The following is an 18,423-nucleotide window of genomic DNA, read 5'->3' on the forward strand; positions in this document are numbered from 1 at the left end:
AAATGACAAACAACAGCTTAACACCTGCACCTGCACTGTAAACATTCATATTTAGACCGCTGGAAAGTCTCAGTGCTAAAAAAACTATATAAAGCAGAGGTTTAATATAAACAGTTGCTAGAACCTAGAAACAGGAAATTGAAAATCAACAGAACTGTGCAGAACTGTGCAAGTTTTCTCTAGTTTAATCTAAAAAGATGCTAGTATGCTACAATACAAACATGAACTCGCCATTCAAATCGAAAATAGGTGCAAGTGTTCACTACATCACTGTAAATCAGATTGTAAACCTAATAGGTGCAGGTGTATCAAAAATCTAAGGTGTTCACTGCAAATCAAAAACCTAACCTTTGAGTGTAGAACAACAACCTTTGTTAACAGCCTCAGTCGTCGATGATTTTTGTCTCTATTTGGTCGATCATCTCTGTCAACAGTCGTGGTGTTATAGTTTTCTTCGATTATCGTCTTCGGCAGTCTCGAAATAGGGCAGTCGTCGTCGAAATAGGGTAAGGGTAGAAGATAGGTTGTCGTTTTATGTTTTAAGACTCATTAAAGTAATTAAAAAATAAAATATCTTATAACAAATTAAAAAATCCTTTAGTAAATTAAAAATAAAAGACAAAAACGTGTCCCCAACGTGTCAAAAACGTGTCCAATATTAAAAAAAAGAATAAAAAATAGGATACTCAAATTCATGTGTCCCAGACGTATTTTGAACGTATCGGGACGTGTCCGTGTCCGACACATGTTGGACACCGACACTTTGACCAAAACTGAGTGTCCGTGCTACATAGATTGTAGGACTCAAAGAAGGTGCTTGTATTGAAGAAAGATACATATGGAGCAGCCCATATTTTTTGGTCAGAGCTATATATAGTGATACACATATAAGTATCAAATCAAGGTTCAAGCTGTAGTGCCCATTGGTGAACTACTTGATCAGTAAGATTGAGGAACAACACACCAATTTTGGTTGAGCATCTAGTTGGTGGAGATACAATGAGGATACACTAAAATTTGCAATAACCATATTTGTCACACGTATGAAAGCTTAACCAAGTACAGTGAGCACACAAAGATGATACTAAGAGATAGTCAAGTGCAGAAAGAGCAATGGTTGTTTAATAGGCCATCAAACTATACGAACCAGAAATATGATTGCATTGAAAGATTCAAGTGGTATTTTTGACACACAAATAACCATGGTAACAGAGAATCTACGTATCTTCAAGGAAATTACGAGATACAGAAGCTCAACGATGGCAGCTAAACCAGAAATATAGGCTTGTCAAACTATGTGTCGGATTTGGTCTCTAGTTTAGGCAGGGAGAGATGAGGGACCATCATATCCTCCCTCCTCTTCTAATTTGATTATCACGATTTAGATTGCATCTGCCTTATTCAAGGCCAAGAAAAGGAAATTTCATGCGATAGATAAGAATCTCAAACATCAAAACATAAGACAAATAGGAAAAGAAGAACATAACAAAAGACTTTATAGCTTGACTGTTGTTGCTTGGAAACCTGTGACATGTATCTGCTTCAATACATATCATAGCATCCATATATATAGTCAAGATGATATATTGTCCCTGTGGTTCACCGAATGCCTCACAAGCAGTCAACAATGCTAGAAATTTGGCAACATTCAAAAAGCACCAACAGCAGATCTGCAACCTATCATTAAACCATGGCCATTCAGAGGGTGGACACTCGAATTCATTGGAAAGATCTTTCCTGCCTCATCTAAGGGCCATCATTTTATCCTGATAGCTACTGATTATTTTACAAAATGGGTAGAGGCAATACCCCTGAAGAGGGTCAATAGGTAGAGGTGGTAGATTTCATCAAAGAACACCTTATTTTCATATTTCGCATCCTAGAAACCATCACAACTAACCATGGGACAATGTTCACTAGATGGGAGGTCAAAGCATTTCTGCAAGATTATGGAGTCAAATTGCTCACATCTACACCATACTATGCCCAGGCCAATGGGTAGGCAGAAGCTTCAAATAAGGTGATCATCTCTATCTTGCAGAAAACTATCGAGGATAATCCCAAAACATGGCACAAGATACTACCAGAGATATTATGGGCCTACCGTATATCCAAGAGAACAAACACTGCAACAAGCCCTTTTGCTCTCACTTATAGACATGACACAGTACTACCTATGGAGTTGGTGGTCCCATCTTTGAGAATCATGAAGCAACATGATCTATCTACCAAAGAATATTCAGAAGCTATGAACATGGAGCTGGAACAGTTGGATAAAAGTAGGATGGAGGCTTTGAACAAGATGATAGTCCAAAAGAAGAAGATAGCAAAAGCCTACAACAAGAAAGTGAAGAAGAAAGTGTTCCATGAGGGTGTGGAAGGTGATCCTACCACCAGGAATCAAGGACAAAGAGTTGGGCAAATGGTCTTCAAGTTGGGAAGGACCCTTCAAGATCCACAGAATTCTCAAAGGCAATGCATATTGATTGGCAGACCTAGATGGTCAGCCATATAGGCGATTTGTCAATGGCAAATACTTAACGTCATATTTCCCAAGCATATGGGAATCTACATCTGTAATGATATAAAGAATGTAAAAGCAAGCTTTTTAGCCACAATTATGAGTTGCCTTAGTGGCTCATATTATAAATAAAAGAGATTAGATGGCCACATGCCACACAAAAGAAAAAACAAATAGATGGCTGCCAATCTAATATAAAAGAGAAATATTTAAAATAAAGGCCAAGTAGAGGCCAAGCAAGAGTCAGCCAAATAAAGTAGAAGCTAACACAGTGGCAATAAAATTGTTTCTAAAACAAACCAAGGCCAAGTAATGGCCAAAATCCTAAAAAACCAACAATCTAATCCAACATATGTTTCAAAGCAGACCAGGTGTTTTGGTGTGCTTGCAAACGTGCCTGAGTCAACTGTAAATCTAAAGATCAAGTCTGAGCATCTCATAGCTGTAGTTTGATAGAAGCGCCAAGAGTATTGAGGTTATGTTGGCCATCTTGGAGTTTCTCTTTAACATGGGTCTGGTCTTGTGTTGCTGCAAGATCTTTGCCTTCAGACCATGAATCTTGAGTTCTAGAGCTTCAATCTCTTCTTGAGCAATAATAATGTCTTTTTGAATCCCAAGGTCTTCAACAGTCAGACTTTGCTCTAGGGAAAAATCTTGATGAAAATCAATTGGTAAATGACGCAAATCGTGCTCCAAACAAATCAGCCTAGTCTTATTTTCAAGAGCTATTTGAGGATCAACAAGTAGAGTCTTCAAATGTTTTAAAGCCTCCTCACTCTCTAACTCCTGAACATCTGAGAGGTTCTTTTCATAGGAGCATCAAGACCAGTGATAGGTAACCCAGTTAGGGCATACATATTCCTCAGTGTGATGGTCATATGACCACCAGGGAAAATAAAGGAATTCATAGAACGTGACCAGAAACAACAAGCTATAGAAATCAGAGCTGAGTCGAAGGGAATTGGTTTAAAAGTTATGTCAATGAATCGATCGAGCCCCTGCTTCATCTATTGAACACCAAAGGCAATACGTAGTCAGTTGACCCAATCTTTCCACCCTATAGGCAGTTTGGGCCAGAAACGATGCTGCTCTAGTATTGGCAGCTCTTCTACATGATTAGCGAGAAGTTCTTCATGGGGGAGTGGTGTAAAACTGGCAAGCTTCTCTGTAGGAAGGTGAGAGTCGATGGAAGCAGTGGTTGGAAGAAAAGAAGCCATACACAAAGCTCAAGAGAAAAGAAGACAAAGGAAAGGTGAGAGCTTTCTCAAACTACTGTAGGAATGAAAAGGCGTGCAGGAGTGGGAGAAGCCCTAAAAGCAGCAGTTGATCAAATTAAATAAGGTAAACGAAGAGTTTGAATTTTAAGTGGGTTTTGATTCGGTAGTAACTGACATTTGAGAAGGAGGTGCGACAAATCAACTACAAATCCAACTTTGAATAGTTAAATTCAAGCTAGGGGGCAATTGTTGACATCAAAAATATGTTGGGCCTAATGGCTTAGACCATGAACAAAGCCCATCGTGCCACCTAATGGAATAATCTTATGAGCCCATATTATTGAGAAAGAAATGCCCAACTGCTGAGAATACTGGCCCAAGAAGAGTTGTGTTGGAAGTGGTTCACAAAAAGTGGGAGAAGTGACAGTTAGAGAAAGGTGGTACACATGGCAACATATGAGAGAAGTAAGGGAAAAATGGTGTGAGAATATGGTAATGACTTCTAACTGACAAACATGACACAAATGAGAGGATAACTGCAGCAAGATAGTGGGTTATGGGAGATTTTAGTGCAAAACAAGGCCTATAAAAACTGGTGGACAGAAACAACAAGGACACACAACAAAAAGAGACAATCAACAAATCAAATCAACAAATCAAACAAACTACTCAAGCCTAAAGGCGTTTCTTAGCATTTCAATTGCTTTTCGAATTCTTACCAATTTTGAGCAGACATCATGTTGTTCATTCCAAATTACTTTGTATCGCAAATATTTCTTGTAAGAAATGAACCTAAATTCGACATTTTGGAGAGTTTATGGAGTGCTCTGGATAGTATGGAATTGGAATATGGATGGAACATAATGAAATAGAGGCACTTTGATGTTCCCTATGAATTGAAGCATAGAACGGAACCCTAAGATAAGAGTTTCCCATCATTCATTATCACATTCTCTCAAGCCTCCATCGGAGTGTAGTGTAGTGTAGAATAGCTTTCTCTCTCTAGATTTCTTTGTTTTTCTTAATTCCACTCTTTGATTTTGTATAAACACTGATTTAGATGACAATAAATTAGATATTTATCATCAATTTCATGGGTGGCTAGTTCTATTTGGTCTCTAATCCTAAAGGGTGAATGCGATGTTCGATTATTTGAGGTAAAGCTTTTCATTCCAAATCTATGTATGCTTTTATCTAATTGATTGATGTTTATGATTGAATGTATTAGAATGAGCATGTCAAAGTTATGATTACTTGGTTTGGAGTGTGAAACTAGTTCGACGACTAAGTTAAGTCTTGTTAGGAATATTAATTCATAATATCTAGTGTGTTATGTACTAAGCTTTCATCATAAATCTGGTCATCCAATGGCTTGACGTGTTTCAAAGTAAGTCCTCAAAACCCAACATATCAATTAATTGCATGATCATTCATTCTATGAATTGATCCATGGATTTTGTGGAATTTAAGACATGAGTATAGTAGAGTTATGGTGATTTGAGTCTTTGAGTGTGAAACTAGGGTGTTAGCAAAGCCGAGTCTTGTTAGAAACATTAATACATAAGATTATGATACTACCAGACTACCCCTAAGCTTTTATCGTAGACGAATGAGCCTAATGACCTCCATATTTGTATTGAAGTCCTTATGCCCAATTTTCCTTACGTTTGTATGATTGTTTGATTGCACAATTTTTCATTGGGCATGGTTGTGTGCTTGCATACTAAATACCTTGAATATGAGAATTGAACATCTACTGGGAAAGATTAGAGGCTAGAGCTTTTCATTAATTGTTTTATCAAATTAGTGCTTTAGTTTATTACAAACTCTTTCCATGCTACCGAGACATTCGGCCCTTTTACTTTCTTTGCGTTTATTTGTTATTTGTTGTGTTTAGTAGTCTAGTTAGGTTTGCATTCCATCCACTCCAAATTTGCATTTAGCTTCCTTGTGGCTCGACTCTGGACTTCCGGATTTTATTACTTGTTGACTACCCTACACTTGGGGAAAGATACACACACGCACTATTTGGTTTTGGTCACTAGGCTTGAACCCTAATCAATATTCTTGTTTAAACTTTGGCTCTTTGGGGTATTCTTCCCTTGAATTGTTTGGGCTAGGGTAAGGGTCAATTCTGTGACTACTGCCTTAGAGTTTATACTAGGACTTGATTCTATAAGTTCTAATCAATCGAATCTATCTTTATATCATTGTTTGTTCTTGTTTGGTGTTGTTTGGTATTCTTGTGTTGTTTGGAGTGGCTTGTTATTGGATTTGCAATCAACTCCTCATCAATTTGGTGCTTTCTTAGAGAGATTTAATTAACTCTTTCCGTTTTAACTTAATTTGAAATCAATGGAGACGGGTAACAATTAGAGTACCAAACGTGCAAAGTTTAATGCCTTAAAGATTCGCATATAATATATGATATAAAGGAGTACCAGTTATAATTTTCACCAAACACCTCATGACTTATAAGATTATTTATTTTTTAAAGTTTATAAACTAATTTATTTTGATAGCAAATTAGCTCTGCCAAACGAAACTTGTATTTGCCTCTTTTTTTTTATTTTTTAAATACCATTGAGAAACTTGCTTCTCATTGTAATCGAACCTTGGGCACACATATGTCTAACCCAGTCGAATGTCAACTGAGTCACTTTTCGCTCGTCCTATATTTACCTCATTGTGGGGCCTGAAGTAAGAATAAAAAAAAAGAAAAGAAAAACTAGTTGAGCTCGTCATCTCCTTTTTTTGAAATCTACTTCTATCTAACAGTTGGATCTCAAACTCATGCTAAGTTATCCAACAACCTAATTAATATGTTATAGCTAAATTTCAGATTGAGATACAGGAGAGTTAAAATCTATAAACAAAACTAAGAAATAAGGTCTAAAAATAGTTGTTTCAGACCACCAAGTAGAAACCTACTTGCAATCTACACAATAACTAGAAGTGGCTTTAATTGTTTTATATCCTTGAATTCAAGGACCATGGTCATAACAATTGAAGCAGAATTTCAAGGAAATGATTGGAAACATAGCGAAGAGATGGAGGTCTCTAAGTGGAGAGAACAACTGGAGAAACCTCTTAGATCCTCTAGACATTGATCTAAGAAAATGTATCCTCCATTATGGCGATATGGCTCAAGTAAGCTACGACACATTCAATGACGAGAAGGCATCAAAGTATGCCGGAGATAGTCGGTACTCGATGGAAGACCTCTTCTCCAGGGTTGGTTTAGCCATAGCCAATCCTTACAAGTACAAAACAACCAAGTATTTGTATGCAACTTCTCAGGTTCCGGTGTCGGAATCGTTCATTCTAAAGTCGATGTCAAGAGAGGCTTGGTGCAAGGAGTCTAATTGGATTGGATATGTTGCAGTAGCTACTGATGAAGGAAAAGCTGCATTAGGCAGGAGGGATATTGTGATTTCATGGCGAGGAACGATTCAGGCTTTTGAATGGATTGATGATTTTGATTTCCCTCTGGTCTCTGCCTCAAAACTTTTTGGAAAATCCTGCAATGCTCAAGTTCATCAAGGCTGGCTCTCTATTTACACTTCCGATGATCCACGTTCCCCATTCAACACAACCTGTGCCAGACAGCAGGTAAATCGATCCAAACTAGTTATCCCAACTGTTGAGTTGGAATTGATCCATTTTTTTATATCAGGTCCTTTTGGAGGTGGAGCGCCTAGTGGAAGAATTCAAAGAAGAGGAGATCAGCATAACGATCACTGGGCACAGCCTAGGTGCAGCACTTGGAACTCTAAATGCAGCAGATATTGTCACCAGCGGAATCAATCAGAGAGATCATCCCAGTCAGCCCTGTCCGGTTACTGGGTTTTTCTTTGCATGTCCACATGTTGGAGATTCGAGCTTCTGCCAGATGTTGCAGGCAATGAAAGATCTTCATATCCTTCGCGTTAGAAATGCGCCCGATCTCATACCTTATTACCCACCACTTGGGTACTCAGATGTTGGCGAAGAGCTGGTTATTGACACCCGGAAATCGAAGTACCTTAAAAGTCTTCCAGATTTTTCAAGGGTGCATGGCTTGGAAGCCTATCTGCATGGAGTCGCAGGAACACAGGGGAGTCGAGGAGAGTTTCATTTGGAAGTTAAAAGGGACATTGCTTTGGTGAACAAATGGTTGGATGCTTTAAAGGAAGAATACTTGGTTCCCAAATCATGGTGGTGTGTTAAGAATAAGGGGATGGTTCAACAGGACGATGGGTCCTGGTTATTAGAAGATCACGAGAAAGATAAACCATGATAATCAATTTGACTGCTGCGGGGCAAAATTTGTTGTTTATGATGAATTTTATCATAAACTGTATCAAATTATTCCATGAAATTTACTGTATCAAAGTTTTGACTGGAAAAGTTGACATCTTTGTTTGTTGCGTTTATGAGTTGAGTTTTGTTTATAAACTACTCCCCATACAGACAGGTTATGGGGTCGGTAGAGGCTCTCGTCCGACTGGATTCCAGCTGGACAGAATGAGGACTGATTTTCATTAGGTTGCTTTTCCACATAGACCAAATGCAGACACATTTCACCATTTCGGCAAAGAAAACAACAAATTTCAGAAAACCATGAACCAACTCGCCTAACTAGAGTAATCACTAATCAGCATATGTCAAAAAAATATTTAACATAACAAAGGAGATTATCTCGAAACAGTAATTATAATAAGCAATCCATCGCATTAAACAAGCTATATAATAATTCAATTCCATTAATTTAGAGATTGAAATGCAAAGCTTTGCCTTCTCGAAGCACAACTTCATCTCTCAACGCCTCTAAAGAACGACTTCCATCCCATCACACTGATCATAAACTTAGATTAAGAGCTTTTCAATGGCTTCCTGCATCAGACCAAAGAGAAGGGAAATCAATTTCAAGAACATGAAATCAAAATAAAAAATAGAGAAAGCTTGCTAGTACCTTGAGCTGTTGTATTTGGGATTTCAATTGGCTACCCTCATTAGAGGTTACTGAACACGCAATGACAGGTCTTGTAACTCCACATGCACGACCAAGTGCTTGTTTTGAAGGAACAAATACATAAGGCACGTTCTGCCAAATTCAAAGTTTTATGGTTATGAAACTCCCTACTGAGCTCAATTGAAAAATGAAAATAGAAGAAATCAAATCAGAAAACCTAAAATTGAATATACAATTATTTCTTTAACAATTAGAGAGAGGGTTTTTCACTTCTTGCAGCAGTGTGAATAATAAACATATCAAATATAGGCATGTTACATATTATGACTTTAAGACTTGAGGCACAAATTAACCTAATCTCTCCATGTAAGGAATGTCCACATAAAAATATCAACTTGTTTCAGTAACGAGAGAAATTCAACAAAACATGAGTCGTAATGATTGATTGAATTCGAGACGACATAATATAATAGTTGGCTTATCAAATCTGTCACTTGATGAAAACACTTTTCAATATTCAGAGCAGTACTAAAGAAGCATTAGAGAACTTCATGCTGGTGCTGTTTGGCATAGCTCCAGAACTAACATTTACATTGAAAATCATAAATAGAAAAGCAAAAAATTGGAAACCACCACAACCCAAAAACATACTCCCATCATCAGCATCAAAACTTTCTTCCCCAGGAAAAACGAGTAACACAGGCAAACATAAGAGAAGTATAATATTACCTTATCCTCGGCGAGCAAAGGAAGATGAAGGAGAATCTCAAGTGGCTCGGTGTCTGCAGCCATCACCACAAACTCAGAGATACCTCTGTTCAGGGTCTTCGTGGCTGTCCTCGAAACAAAAAATCAGGGACTAAACAGAGAGAGAGAGGAGTAAACCCACAAATTTGGAGACACGACACAAAAAAAGTGAATTTATATGCAACCCAGAATACCTTCATTGGCGCCCTTCTTGAGCTGCTTGTAGTTAGCAGCTTGTTGGACGAGATCCATAATTGTTATTGAGAGCTGCGCATCTGCGAGTGGGTAGGCTTTAGGGTTCACTGCTTCCACTGTCTGCCAAACAAAGTAATCCAAAATCATGCAATCAATCAACAATAAATATTTAACGACGAAGGGTTGCAGAATGATTACCATTTTCGTTGATCTCGTAGTAGAGAAGAGAGGAAGCGAAAGCTAGGGTTTTTAGTTGAACGGGAGAGGCCAACTAGTTTTTAGGGTTTAAGAAGGGAAAGGTCTATGGACTATGGAGAGATTCTTCAGTTCAAAACGACAGCGCTTGAGTCAAGATTTTTGCTTTTTTTTTTAAAAAGTTTTTTTTTAAATTAGGTAAAAAAAATTAGGAAAAGAAAAAAAGAAAAAGAAAAAGAGTCTTCCCTCTTCAGTCTCAGCAGTCAGCAAGGCAATAGGACCATGAGCTACCAAGCCATGGCTGCTTCCAAGATGGCGAAGATGGTCTCTCTGACCCAGTGCCGCCCTCTGACGTGTGCTGCCTCTGCCGCAGCCTCTTATCCTGCGCGCCTTGTGCCTCAACCACCGGACCTTATCAAGTGGGTCAGGCGGGAAGGCGGGTTCGTGCACGAGGCGGTCGAGATATCACAGGACGGTACCAACGGTCTTGGATTGGTTGCCTCTCGAGGTATCCAAAAAGGGTCGGAACTTATTATCCTCCCTGATCACCTTCCCTTGAAATTTGCATCGGATGGTGGTAATGGAGCTGATTCTGTTCTGGCTAACTTAGCCCGCGAAGTTCCTGGTATGTGTTCTTTTGGTTTATTAACAATTATTTTCTTTCTGGCGAATTTTAACGGGTACTTGTGCATTTTTTTTTTAATCTTTGGTGTAATTCATTTATGAATCTATTTGGACTGAGAGTTTGTGCAAATACTTGCGTAAAGGCACATTGACAGAGTGAAAGTGGCTTTCTCTTCATTCTTTGTGAATTTTCATGTCTTCTTTGTACAATTCATTTTCAGTTGGCCTTTATGTCAAGCTGCGTCTTTATTTTTTTACCAAATTTTTATGGTCCAAGGAATAATTATGATATATTTTTTTGTAATCATTTGCTATAACTATAATTTGGTCTTCCTGTAATGTAATAAGTTTGAACTCCTTTCACTTATGCAAATTCAGACAGTTAATGCCGTACCTAGATGAGCTGCTTTTGTATCTGTTTTATACTCATTGCGCATGACAACTATAGATGGCCATGCTCTTTGGAACTACTACTCGTGTGGTTTATTTGTATCCACTGCAGACTAAGTAGTGTCAATGAGACCCATTGTTATCTCTGGACATGATTGTGAGCATATGGTGCATTGTCATAGTTCAAGAAAATGTTATGAACAGTTATTGTTTGTATAACCAATCAAAAAATATATTGAGGCGTGAAAATAGTTTGTGCATCTCATGTTCAATCATCTGAAAGGGTGATTTCAACTTGAACTAAAGTAAGTTTCCAGAGCAGAAGCTCCCTCATTTGGTATGTAAATTCAATAGTATTTTCAATACTCTGGGTCCAGACTAGATCACTAATACAGTAATACTTAACTTGGTATTGAACTGTTATGTAATGTTTTGGTGATGAAAGAAGAGATACATGTGTTTGTTCATCTATGAACAGCTAGAGAGATGACAAGAGACAAATCCTTACCCGAAATTGCTTTGCCATCTGTTTTCTTTTGCTTCTAGACTAAGTATTTAGTCTGTTGTTCGCAAATTACTGCTCTAGCAAATGGAGGTTCAGTATTTTCATTTGCTTTTGTTCATTTATCTTTTGATGAATTGTGAGTTCATGATGTTGTAGTTGTATATAGTTTTTGTTGCTAACTTCGGTAGAGGGCAACTGCTCAATAATGTAGTTACTTGGTGTTCTTCAGAAGATGTTGATGTGTATTTATGTATTGGTTTGATCTAATTGAAAGTCTTCTATCAATATCCTACAGATGTGAAACCCGGCTTCTGTTTAAGGTATAATATCACCTAGTTTTTTAGTCAGTAGTTTTTTAGTCAGTACATTTTATAACTCCAAGGTTTGTAATTCGAATGTTTAGAGTTTTGAATATGAGTAAATTGGACATTTGGGAGCATTTTGGCAGAGGAACTATGGGCAATGAAGCTTGGTTTGAGGCTTCTGCAAGAAAGAGCAAAGGTTGAGTCCTTTTGGTGGCCTTACATCAGCAACCTTCCAGAAACATACAGTGTGCCAATCTTCTTTTCTGGGGAGGATATAAAGAACTTGCAATACGCTCCTCTTGTACATCAGGTATTTCATGAACGGCTTGGAAAAGTTGTCCTTGGAGTCAGACTGTTGATTATTTTCAAAGTATCAAGGGTTCCATAGGGAAATGAAAAACTTGGGCCCTCAAACTCTTAATAGTCCTAATATTGACCTGAGCAATGATCTTTTCCTTCTGGATTATGGATTTGTCGTACCGTTAAACCCTTATGACTGCATTGAGCTTAAATACGATGGAGCTCTTCTGGATGCTGCCAGCATAGCCACAGGGATACCTTCACCTAACTTCTCTTCCCCAGCTCCATGGCAACAACAGATTTTATTCGAGCTGAATTTGGAAGGAGAAGCTCCTAATCTCAAGGTTCATGATCTACCTCTTTATGACCTGTCCTTTTATTCTTAGTTGTAAATTATTTTTTAGGAAAATACAGGGAAAATTCTTCAATCTTCTTTCACTTTGAAATATAGTGAACTTAATTTAGGGTTGCTTCTCATCTCTCAAAACTTAGGTCCAAAATTAATTTTTCTTTTACTTATCCAAGTTTTTTGACTTCTATAAAAGGTAAAGTTAGGTGGTCCAGAATTGGTGGAGGGTCGCTTACTGGCAGCCTTAAGGGTACTGTTTGCGAGTGATGCAGAAACGGTGCAGAAACATGATTTAAACACTCTGAAATCCTTATCAGCCGAAGCTCCTCTTGGGATTGCAAATGAAGTTGCTGTTTTACGCACCATTGTCGCCCTATGCTTGATTGCACTGGATCACTTCCCAACCAAAGTGATGGAAGATGAATCTCTGCTGAAACAAGGGGTTTCAGCTTCAACTGAGTTGGCAATCCGGTTCAGAGTTCAGAAGAAATCTGTGATTATAGATGTAATGAGAGATCTTGGTAGGAGGGTGAAGTTGCTGTTGTCAAAGGACAAGGCCACCACCCAAAGCTGATTCGTTACTGATAGATGTGCCATGGCTTGTTCCTTGTCAGGCATCAACAATCTTGTCTTGTATGTTGCTTTTGCCTATTCTCTCTGGTTTCTCTTCTTAGATTTTGACAAAAATTTTGAAAAATTCTGAGTCATTGTGCTGGTGGATCATGGCTTTCTATTAAGTAATATGCTGGTTCATTTCGGATTATATTATTTCCATACTGTCCTATTTGGTTGAGTAGCTCTAGCTCATCAGTCATTATCGAGCAAAGCAGTTAAACTGCATGTAAGCTCATTTTCCTGCATAGAGCATAAAAGTGAATGCTTACTGATAGACATGCATCTATATATGCATACCGGGGAGGTGTTTGTGTGCTAGTTCAGGGGAAAAAAAAGGGTCGAACAGAGATGAAAGTCAGCCATAGTAGACTAATTAGAAATTCACTCTTTAGTCTTTCGACTTCCTAATCTCAATAAAATGAACTTCACCATTTAGATTGATGTCCATATCCTTTTAGAAGTAATGCTACTATGGTCGTAGGCGAAATCAAGGATTAAGCGGTGCGTATTCTGCGTGTTCCTTCTCACAAGACAGTATATAGAGAAGCTTAATTTTTTTTGATGAACCTTAGTTGCACCCGGGGTGTACTTAGCAAAAGCTGGGGAACAAATAAGATTCATTATTTTTTTTACTGCTATGACAAGGTTGGTTTAAGCCATTAGCACAAAAACTATAACATTTACATTTGCTTTTTTCCAACTGCTGCCTGTTACTGACATCTTTTTATATGTGAGAGAAAGAGAGATTTCTGAAAGAACAAGTCTTTATTTCTTATCCTAGATATCATATGTACAACTGCAGTGATAGGTTTAAGAAAACACAGGAAGGGAGAGAAGAAGTCAAGAAACCACTGAAAACCCTACTAAACAAAAGGAGCTGCAATACTATCATGGCATCCAATTCTTTTGATGATTTTTGCTTCTCCTAGTTGCCAACTGAGATAGGTCTCTCCGATAAACCCAGTGGGGAACACGACCTCTTCTGGGTAATCTCACCTCTTATGCCTGGCTGCAGCAGCAACGGAGGGCGTATTATCTCAAACTCTTGCTTGATCTTCATCACTTGGCTATGAATAGGTATGCCTCTGTATCCTTCTTCATATGATGATCTCTTCATATTGTCTTTGTCTTTGTCTTTGTCTTTGCTGTTGTTGTCGTTGTTGTAAGGCTCCATTTTATTCTCACACAGACACAGAGACAGAGAGAGATGGAGACTCACAGGTAGGTGCAACTGCAAAGATATCACACCCTTTGGGCCTCTATGTAGAGTGTTTGGTGAAGTGTTTGGGATGCATTTACAATTATATATTCTCATGCACTAAACGCACGATTTCTTCATTGTTAGCGAAGAAGGAAAGGAAATAATTATTTTTTTTTCAAGGCAGAGGAAGGAAGCATTTTCTTTGATTTGCTTCTCCGCATTGGAATTTCAATTAGGACAATATGCAACCATTCCGAGCCATTAGTTGTGTGATAAGAACAATGTATATTACCATGGTGATTAGAATTCAAATCGTTCCTCGTCATTTAAAAAAACATATTCGTTTCTCGAGAAGAGCCTAAATTAAATTCAATGAACATGATGAAGCACAATAAATTATTAAATTGAATATGCTAAGTGAATATTTTACTTAAATTGGGTAAATTTGCTATCATAATTAATACATTTAATTTCCATGGAAAAATCTGCCCAAAAATAAATGGTTTATCTTTTCAATTAAAGAAATATTCCTAATCCAACATGCGTTTAACCATTTAACATACAAACTGATCAAAAACAACCGGTTGCCCAAAATTAGAAGCCATTTTTAGGGCAAAAAGGAGAAATATTCTATAACAATCAGCATTAACAGCATACATCACATTGAATCAAAAACTAGCAACAATTGGATTAAACAGCATTATGATAAGAAAGCATGCTCTACAATATCCAAACCTGAACACTGAGGGTAAATGATAATTCACTAAGAAGAACGAGTGACAAAGTTCTTAAGACATTCACTTTGACATCTCCGCAGACATATATCGTTCCAGTTGGGCATTTGATGCTGATTAACACAAACAGTGCGAGCACAGGCATCTGAGCAAGCATCAAGCTCAGATACACCGCAAACAGTGACACAATTATCTGGGATCGGGTCCTTCGAAAATGCACCCACCTTTTTCAACATTCTCTTTGATGTACAGACCCTCTCACAAACGAAAATTTCATCAGAACTTTTCTCCCTTCCTCTAGCACTGTTAATTCTCTGCTCTTCTGCATGTTTCCTTCTCATTCTAATAGCTTGCCCTGCAATAACAGCCGGGATAGCAGCCCCCAAGAGGGACCACCACACTTCCACCATTACAAATCACACCCCCTATAGACAAAAATTGAGACGCAATGAATACAGTAGATTCTTATAAAAAAAACAGTCAAACCTGAAAAAACTAATCAAGGCTGCAAAAACTTTAGTTGAATACATATTTTTAAAGGGGATTAAATCATAAATCAATGGAAAAACTGGTTAAGAGCATCTGCATCAGTTTCTCTTAACAGATTCCCTAAAATACAGACAAAATGTCACTTTCCCCTATTTTACAGATTCCCTATCCAATCAACACTGCATCAGATTACCTATCATATTCTCTATTGCATTAAAATAATATTTATTTATCTTTCCTTTATTTATTCTATTCATATAAACTACTTCTATTTAAAATAATAAATTAATTACATTTAAAACAATATATTAATTAAAATAATAAATTAATGTTATTAAAAATTAGAAAAAAAAATTGAGGAGAGAGAAAGAAGAGAGAGAAAAAGTGAGGAGAGAAAGAGGAGAGAGAAAGAAAGGAGTGAGGAGAGAGAGAGGAGAGAGTGAGGAGAGAGAAAGAAGAGAGAGAGAGAAAAAGTGAGGAGAGAGAAAGGAGTCAAAATGTGAGGAGAGGAGAGAGAAAGAGATGAGAGAGAAAGAAGAGAGAGAAAGAAAGGAGTGAGGAGAGAGAGGAGGGAAAAAATGAGGAGAGAGGAGAAAATAAAGTAATAAAAAATATTATTTTATGTTTAGAGAAGTGAATAGTGGTTCTCTAGATGTAGGGAACTACTGTTCATATTCTGTAAAATAGGGAACCTCTAGGTAATCTGATGCAGAGCTCTATTTTGACAAAATCTCTAAATTTTACAGACAGACTCATGTTTAGGTAATCTGATGTGGATGCTCTAAAAGCTGGTCATTATCTAGACCATCTTATCCGGGTCATATATTCCGCATAATGCCTTTCTTGCAAAGGTTGTATCACTTATATGTCTTTTTTCAGCCTACTCAAGTCCAAACCATTGGGACCCCTCAGAGTTCTAACCAGGGAGCAGCAAATCCCAAAAGCAAATAGTTTCACCTCCAAAAATAAATTATCCGGTCGGGGAATGCATTAGATATTTATCTAAACCAGTAGGCCCTTGAGCAGATCCCACATTAGCCCCAAGACATTTGTCTCTACCAAGGAAAGTAAATGCTTGGGCTCCAGAATTGCGATCCTTCATAATGCCAGAGTTTGATCAACTCCAAAGTGTAATCAAACTCTGGCTCACCTGGAAAGGCATTCTTATTGGCCTAGGATAGAAGCAGATGTCCAACGGTGATGGGTTGTGTGTGCTCTATGCAGCACGTCAAAGCCGTCCTGAGTCATATTGTGAATTCGACTGACATGAAAATTGTCTGAACAAGTGTCTGAGCATTTCAAAGCTATCATTTTCAATACTACTAAGAAAGCCACTCACAGTCAACCTAGAAGCATGTATAGAACTATAAGTGCCATCCCCTAAGTACCTATACTCCAACCAAGAAAATAAATTATCTTGATCAATATTGTAAGATGAAAATGTGCTTGAACCTAGCATATAATATCCTAGCCCAAATAAAAAAAACAAAAATGTAAACTTGCAAAAAAATGTAAATTAAATATGTTCTGAAACCAGCACAGTATTTTCCAGCCTAAACCCAAAAAAACTGCACCACAAAAAGAAAACATAATGTTCTCCACACTTTAACTTGTAAGCATGAACTACTTAGAACCCAAAAATTTTAGAAGTTCTTTGAATTGGATTAAATATTACGAGTCATACAATCATACTGGAGTTGAAAGGACACAATGAATACCCTCATATCCCCAAAAGCATGTGTACAAAGTGTATGGAACCACTGACAGGTTCACTCATTCTCGGAAAATCGGATTGACAAATATCAGATCTCTGAACTATGTGCCTGTCGATGTGTACAAAAGCTTATGTAGTGTGAGGAATGAATCATCTGATTCTGAAGCAAAAAAATTATGCAGACGATTGTATGAATGAAACCCACTATTGAGGCCAACAGCCAACTATTATACTACACAGAAACAATAGGAACAAAGCAAGTTTATATCATTAAAGACGGAATTCAGATTCCTTTCATGTGGTGGAGACAACAGTATCTTCGAAAAGTAATAACCAAATAATGTGAAATGCAGAGAATGCCAACAAAAGAAAATTTAAGAAAAATTGCTTTGCAGGAACAAGTACATTGTAGCAGAAACTCCTGGGACTCAGGTGTTTGTGTATCATTTACTCCCTACAAGTGTTAAGGCAGGCTGGCAACAAATTGCCACTCATCCAGAATTTGCAGAAAAAACACGAGATAACAAAACTAATGAATTTCAAAGGATTCAAAACTTCAAATTCAACTATTACCAAACCGAATCCAGAAAATTTTAGTCTTTACCCAAACAAGAGCATCTACGTTGCAGAAAACATACTCTCTCACATTAAGCAGTTCAAATTCACATAGACAGACTACAATCTAATATAATCAGATATATGAGTATGATGCATAGATCTTCCACACCATTTATTAGGCAACTAAAATTTCCCCTAGATAAAATAATACTTCCATCAACTCTTAACATCAATCCAATTAGGTTGGCTCTTTAAAGCTTTCACACACAAAATTTACAGAACTAGCATAGAACCTCATCAACAAATAACAATAAATAGGATGCGCACACACATTTCCAACGGATGAGAAAAGCAACGAACAATAGAAACCTAAAAAAACCCAGTTCAATTTTCCTCGACAAAACACCATGTAAATTACGCCAACTGAAAAACAAGCAGAAAACATTTTACCTCCATTTCTTGAATAGCTGTTAAAGAGAGAGGCCGCGACGTATTAAGAGCAGCAAACCACCGGGACCGGACGACAGCGTAGACGCCGCTTGAAATCAAAATGACCAGGATGAACCAGTGTCCAAGAATTTTTATAGTTCTCCTACTCGGCCAGTTCGACAACCTATCATTGACAACCAAAACCCTAATTTGAGAATGGGCCTCCAATGATTGTTATTGGGCCAGGCCCTGAAAAGTTCAAGCTTAGTTGTGGCGATTACATCGTCGTTTTGGTAAGCGCTCGAGTGGTTATTTGTGCGAGTAAGTTGTGTTTTATGTAGGCGCACGTTTGTGGTTTTCTTTTGTTCACGTGTGTAAGGA

General features: G+C 37.7%; 3 protein-coding genes and 1 pseudogene across 4 annotated transcripts; 2 read left to right on the top strand and 2 right to left on the bottom strand.

Moving 5' to 3' along the window:
• Positions 1–6,757: 6,757 nt before the first annotated feature.
• Positions 6,758–8,017, top strand: LOC119995577 (phospholipase A1-IIgamma-like). The gene is made up of 2 exons (XM_038842091.1): positions 6,758–7,350; positions 7,415–8,017. The coding sequence occupies exons 1-2, from the start codon at positions 6,766–6,768 to the stop codon at positions 8,015–8,017; spliced, it is 1,188 nt and encodes a 395-aa protein (XP_038698019.1). The 5' UTR covers positions 6,758–6,765.
• A 311-nt stretch (positions 8,018–8,328) lies between these two features.
• On the bottom strand, positions 8,329–9,967 carry LOC119989501 (NHP2-like protein 1). Its single transcript, XM_038835084.1, has 5 exons — positions 9,833–9,967; positions 9,634–9,754; positions 9,422–9,525; positions 8,693–8,824; positions 8,329–8,613 (listed from the first exon to the last, which is right to left on the bottom strand). Exons 1-5 carry the CDS (start codon positions 9,833–9,835, stop codon positions 8,587–8,589), a joined length of 387 nt encoding a protein of 128 aa, XP_038691012.1. The 5' UTR covers positions 9,836–9,967; the 3' UTR covers positions 8,329–8,586.
• Positions 9,968–10,082: 115 nt separating this feature from the next.
• On the top strand, positions 10,083–14,324 carry LOC119995059 (annotated as a pseudogene).
• A 319-nt stretch (positions 14,325–14,643) lies between these two features.
• Positions 14,644–18,220, bottom strand: LOC119995060 (uncharacterized protein At5g64816-like). 2 transcript variants are annotated; one of them, XM_038841427.1, is made up of 3 exons: positions 18,064–18,206; positions 17,060–17,164; positions 14,644–15,277 (listed from the first exon to the last, which is right to left on the bottom strand). In XM_038841427.1, exon 3 carries the CDS (start codon positions 15,260–15,262, stop codon positions 14,882–14,884), a length of 381 nt encoding a protein of 126 aa, XP_038697355.1. In that variant the 5' UTR covers positions 15,263–15,277; positions 17,060–17,164; positions 18,064–18,206; the 3' UTR covers positions 14,644–14,881. The 2 variants fall into 2 exon arrangements, with proteins under 2 accessions (XP_038697355.1, XP_038697354.1); XM_038841426.1 differs by lacking the exon at positions 17,060–17,164 and having other exon boundaries at positions 14,703–15,277; positions 18,064–18,220.
• Between the last annotated feature and the right edge of the window lie 203 nt (positions 18,221–18,423).

Source organism: Tripterygium wilfordii, chromosome 3 (assembly GCF_013401445.1).
Source record: "Tripterygium wilfordii isolate XIE 37 chromosome 3, ASM1340144v1, whole genome shotgun sequence".
Taxonomy (NCBI): Eukaryota; Viridiplantae; Streptophyta; class Magnoliopsida; order Celastrales; family Celastraceae; genus Tripterygium; species Tripterygium wilfordii.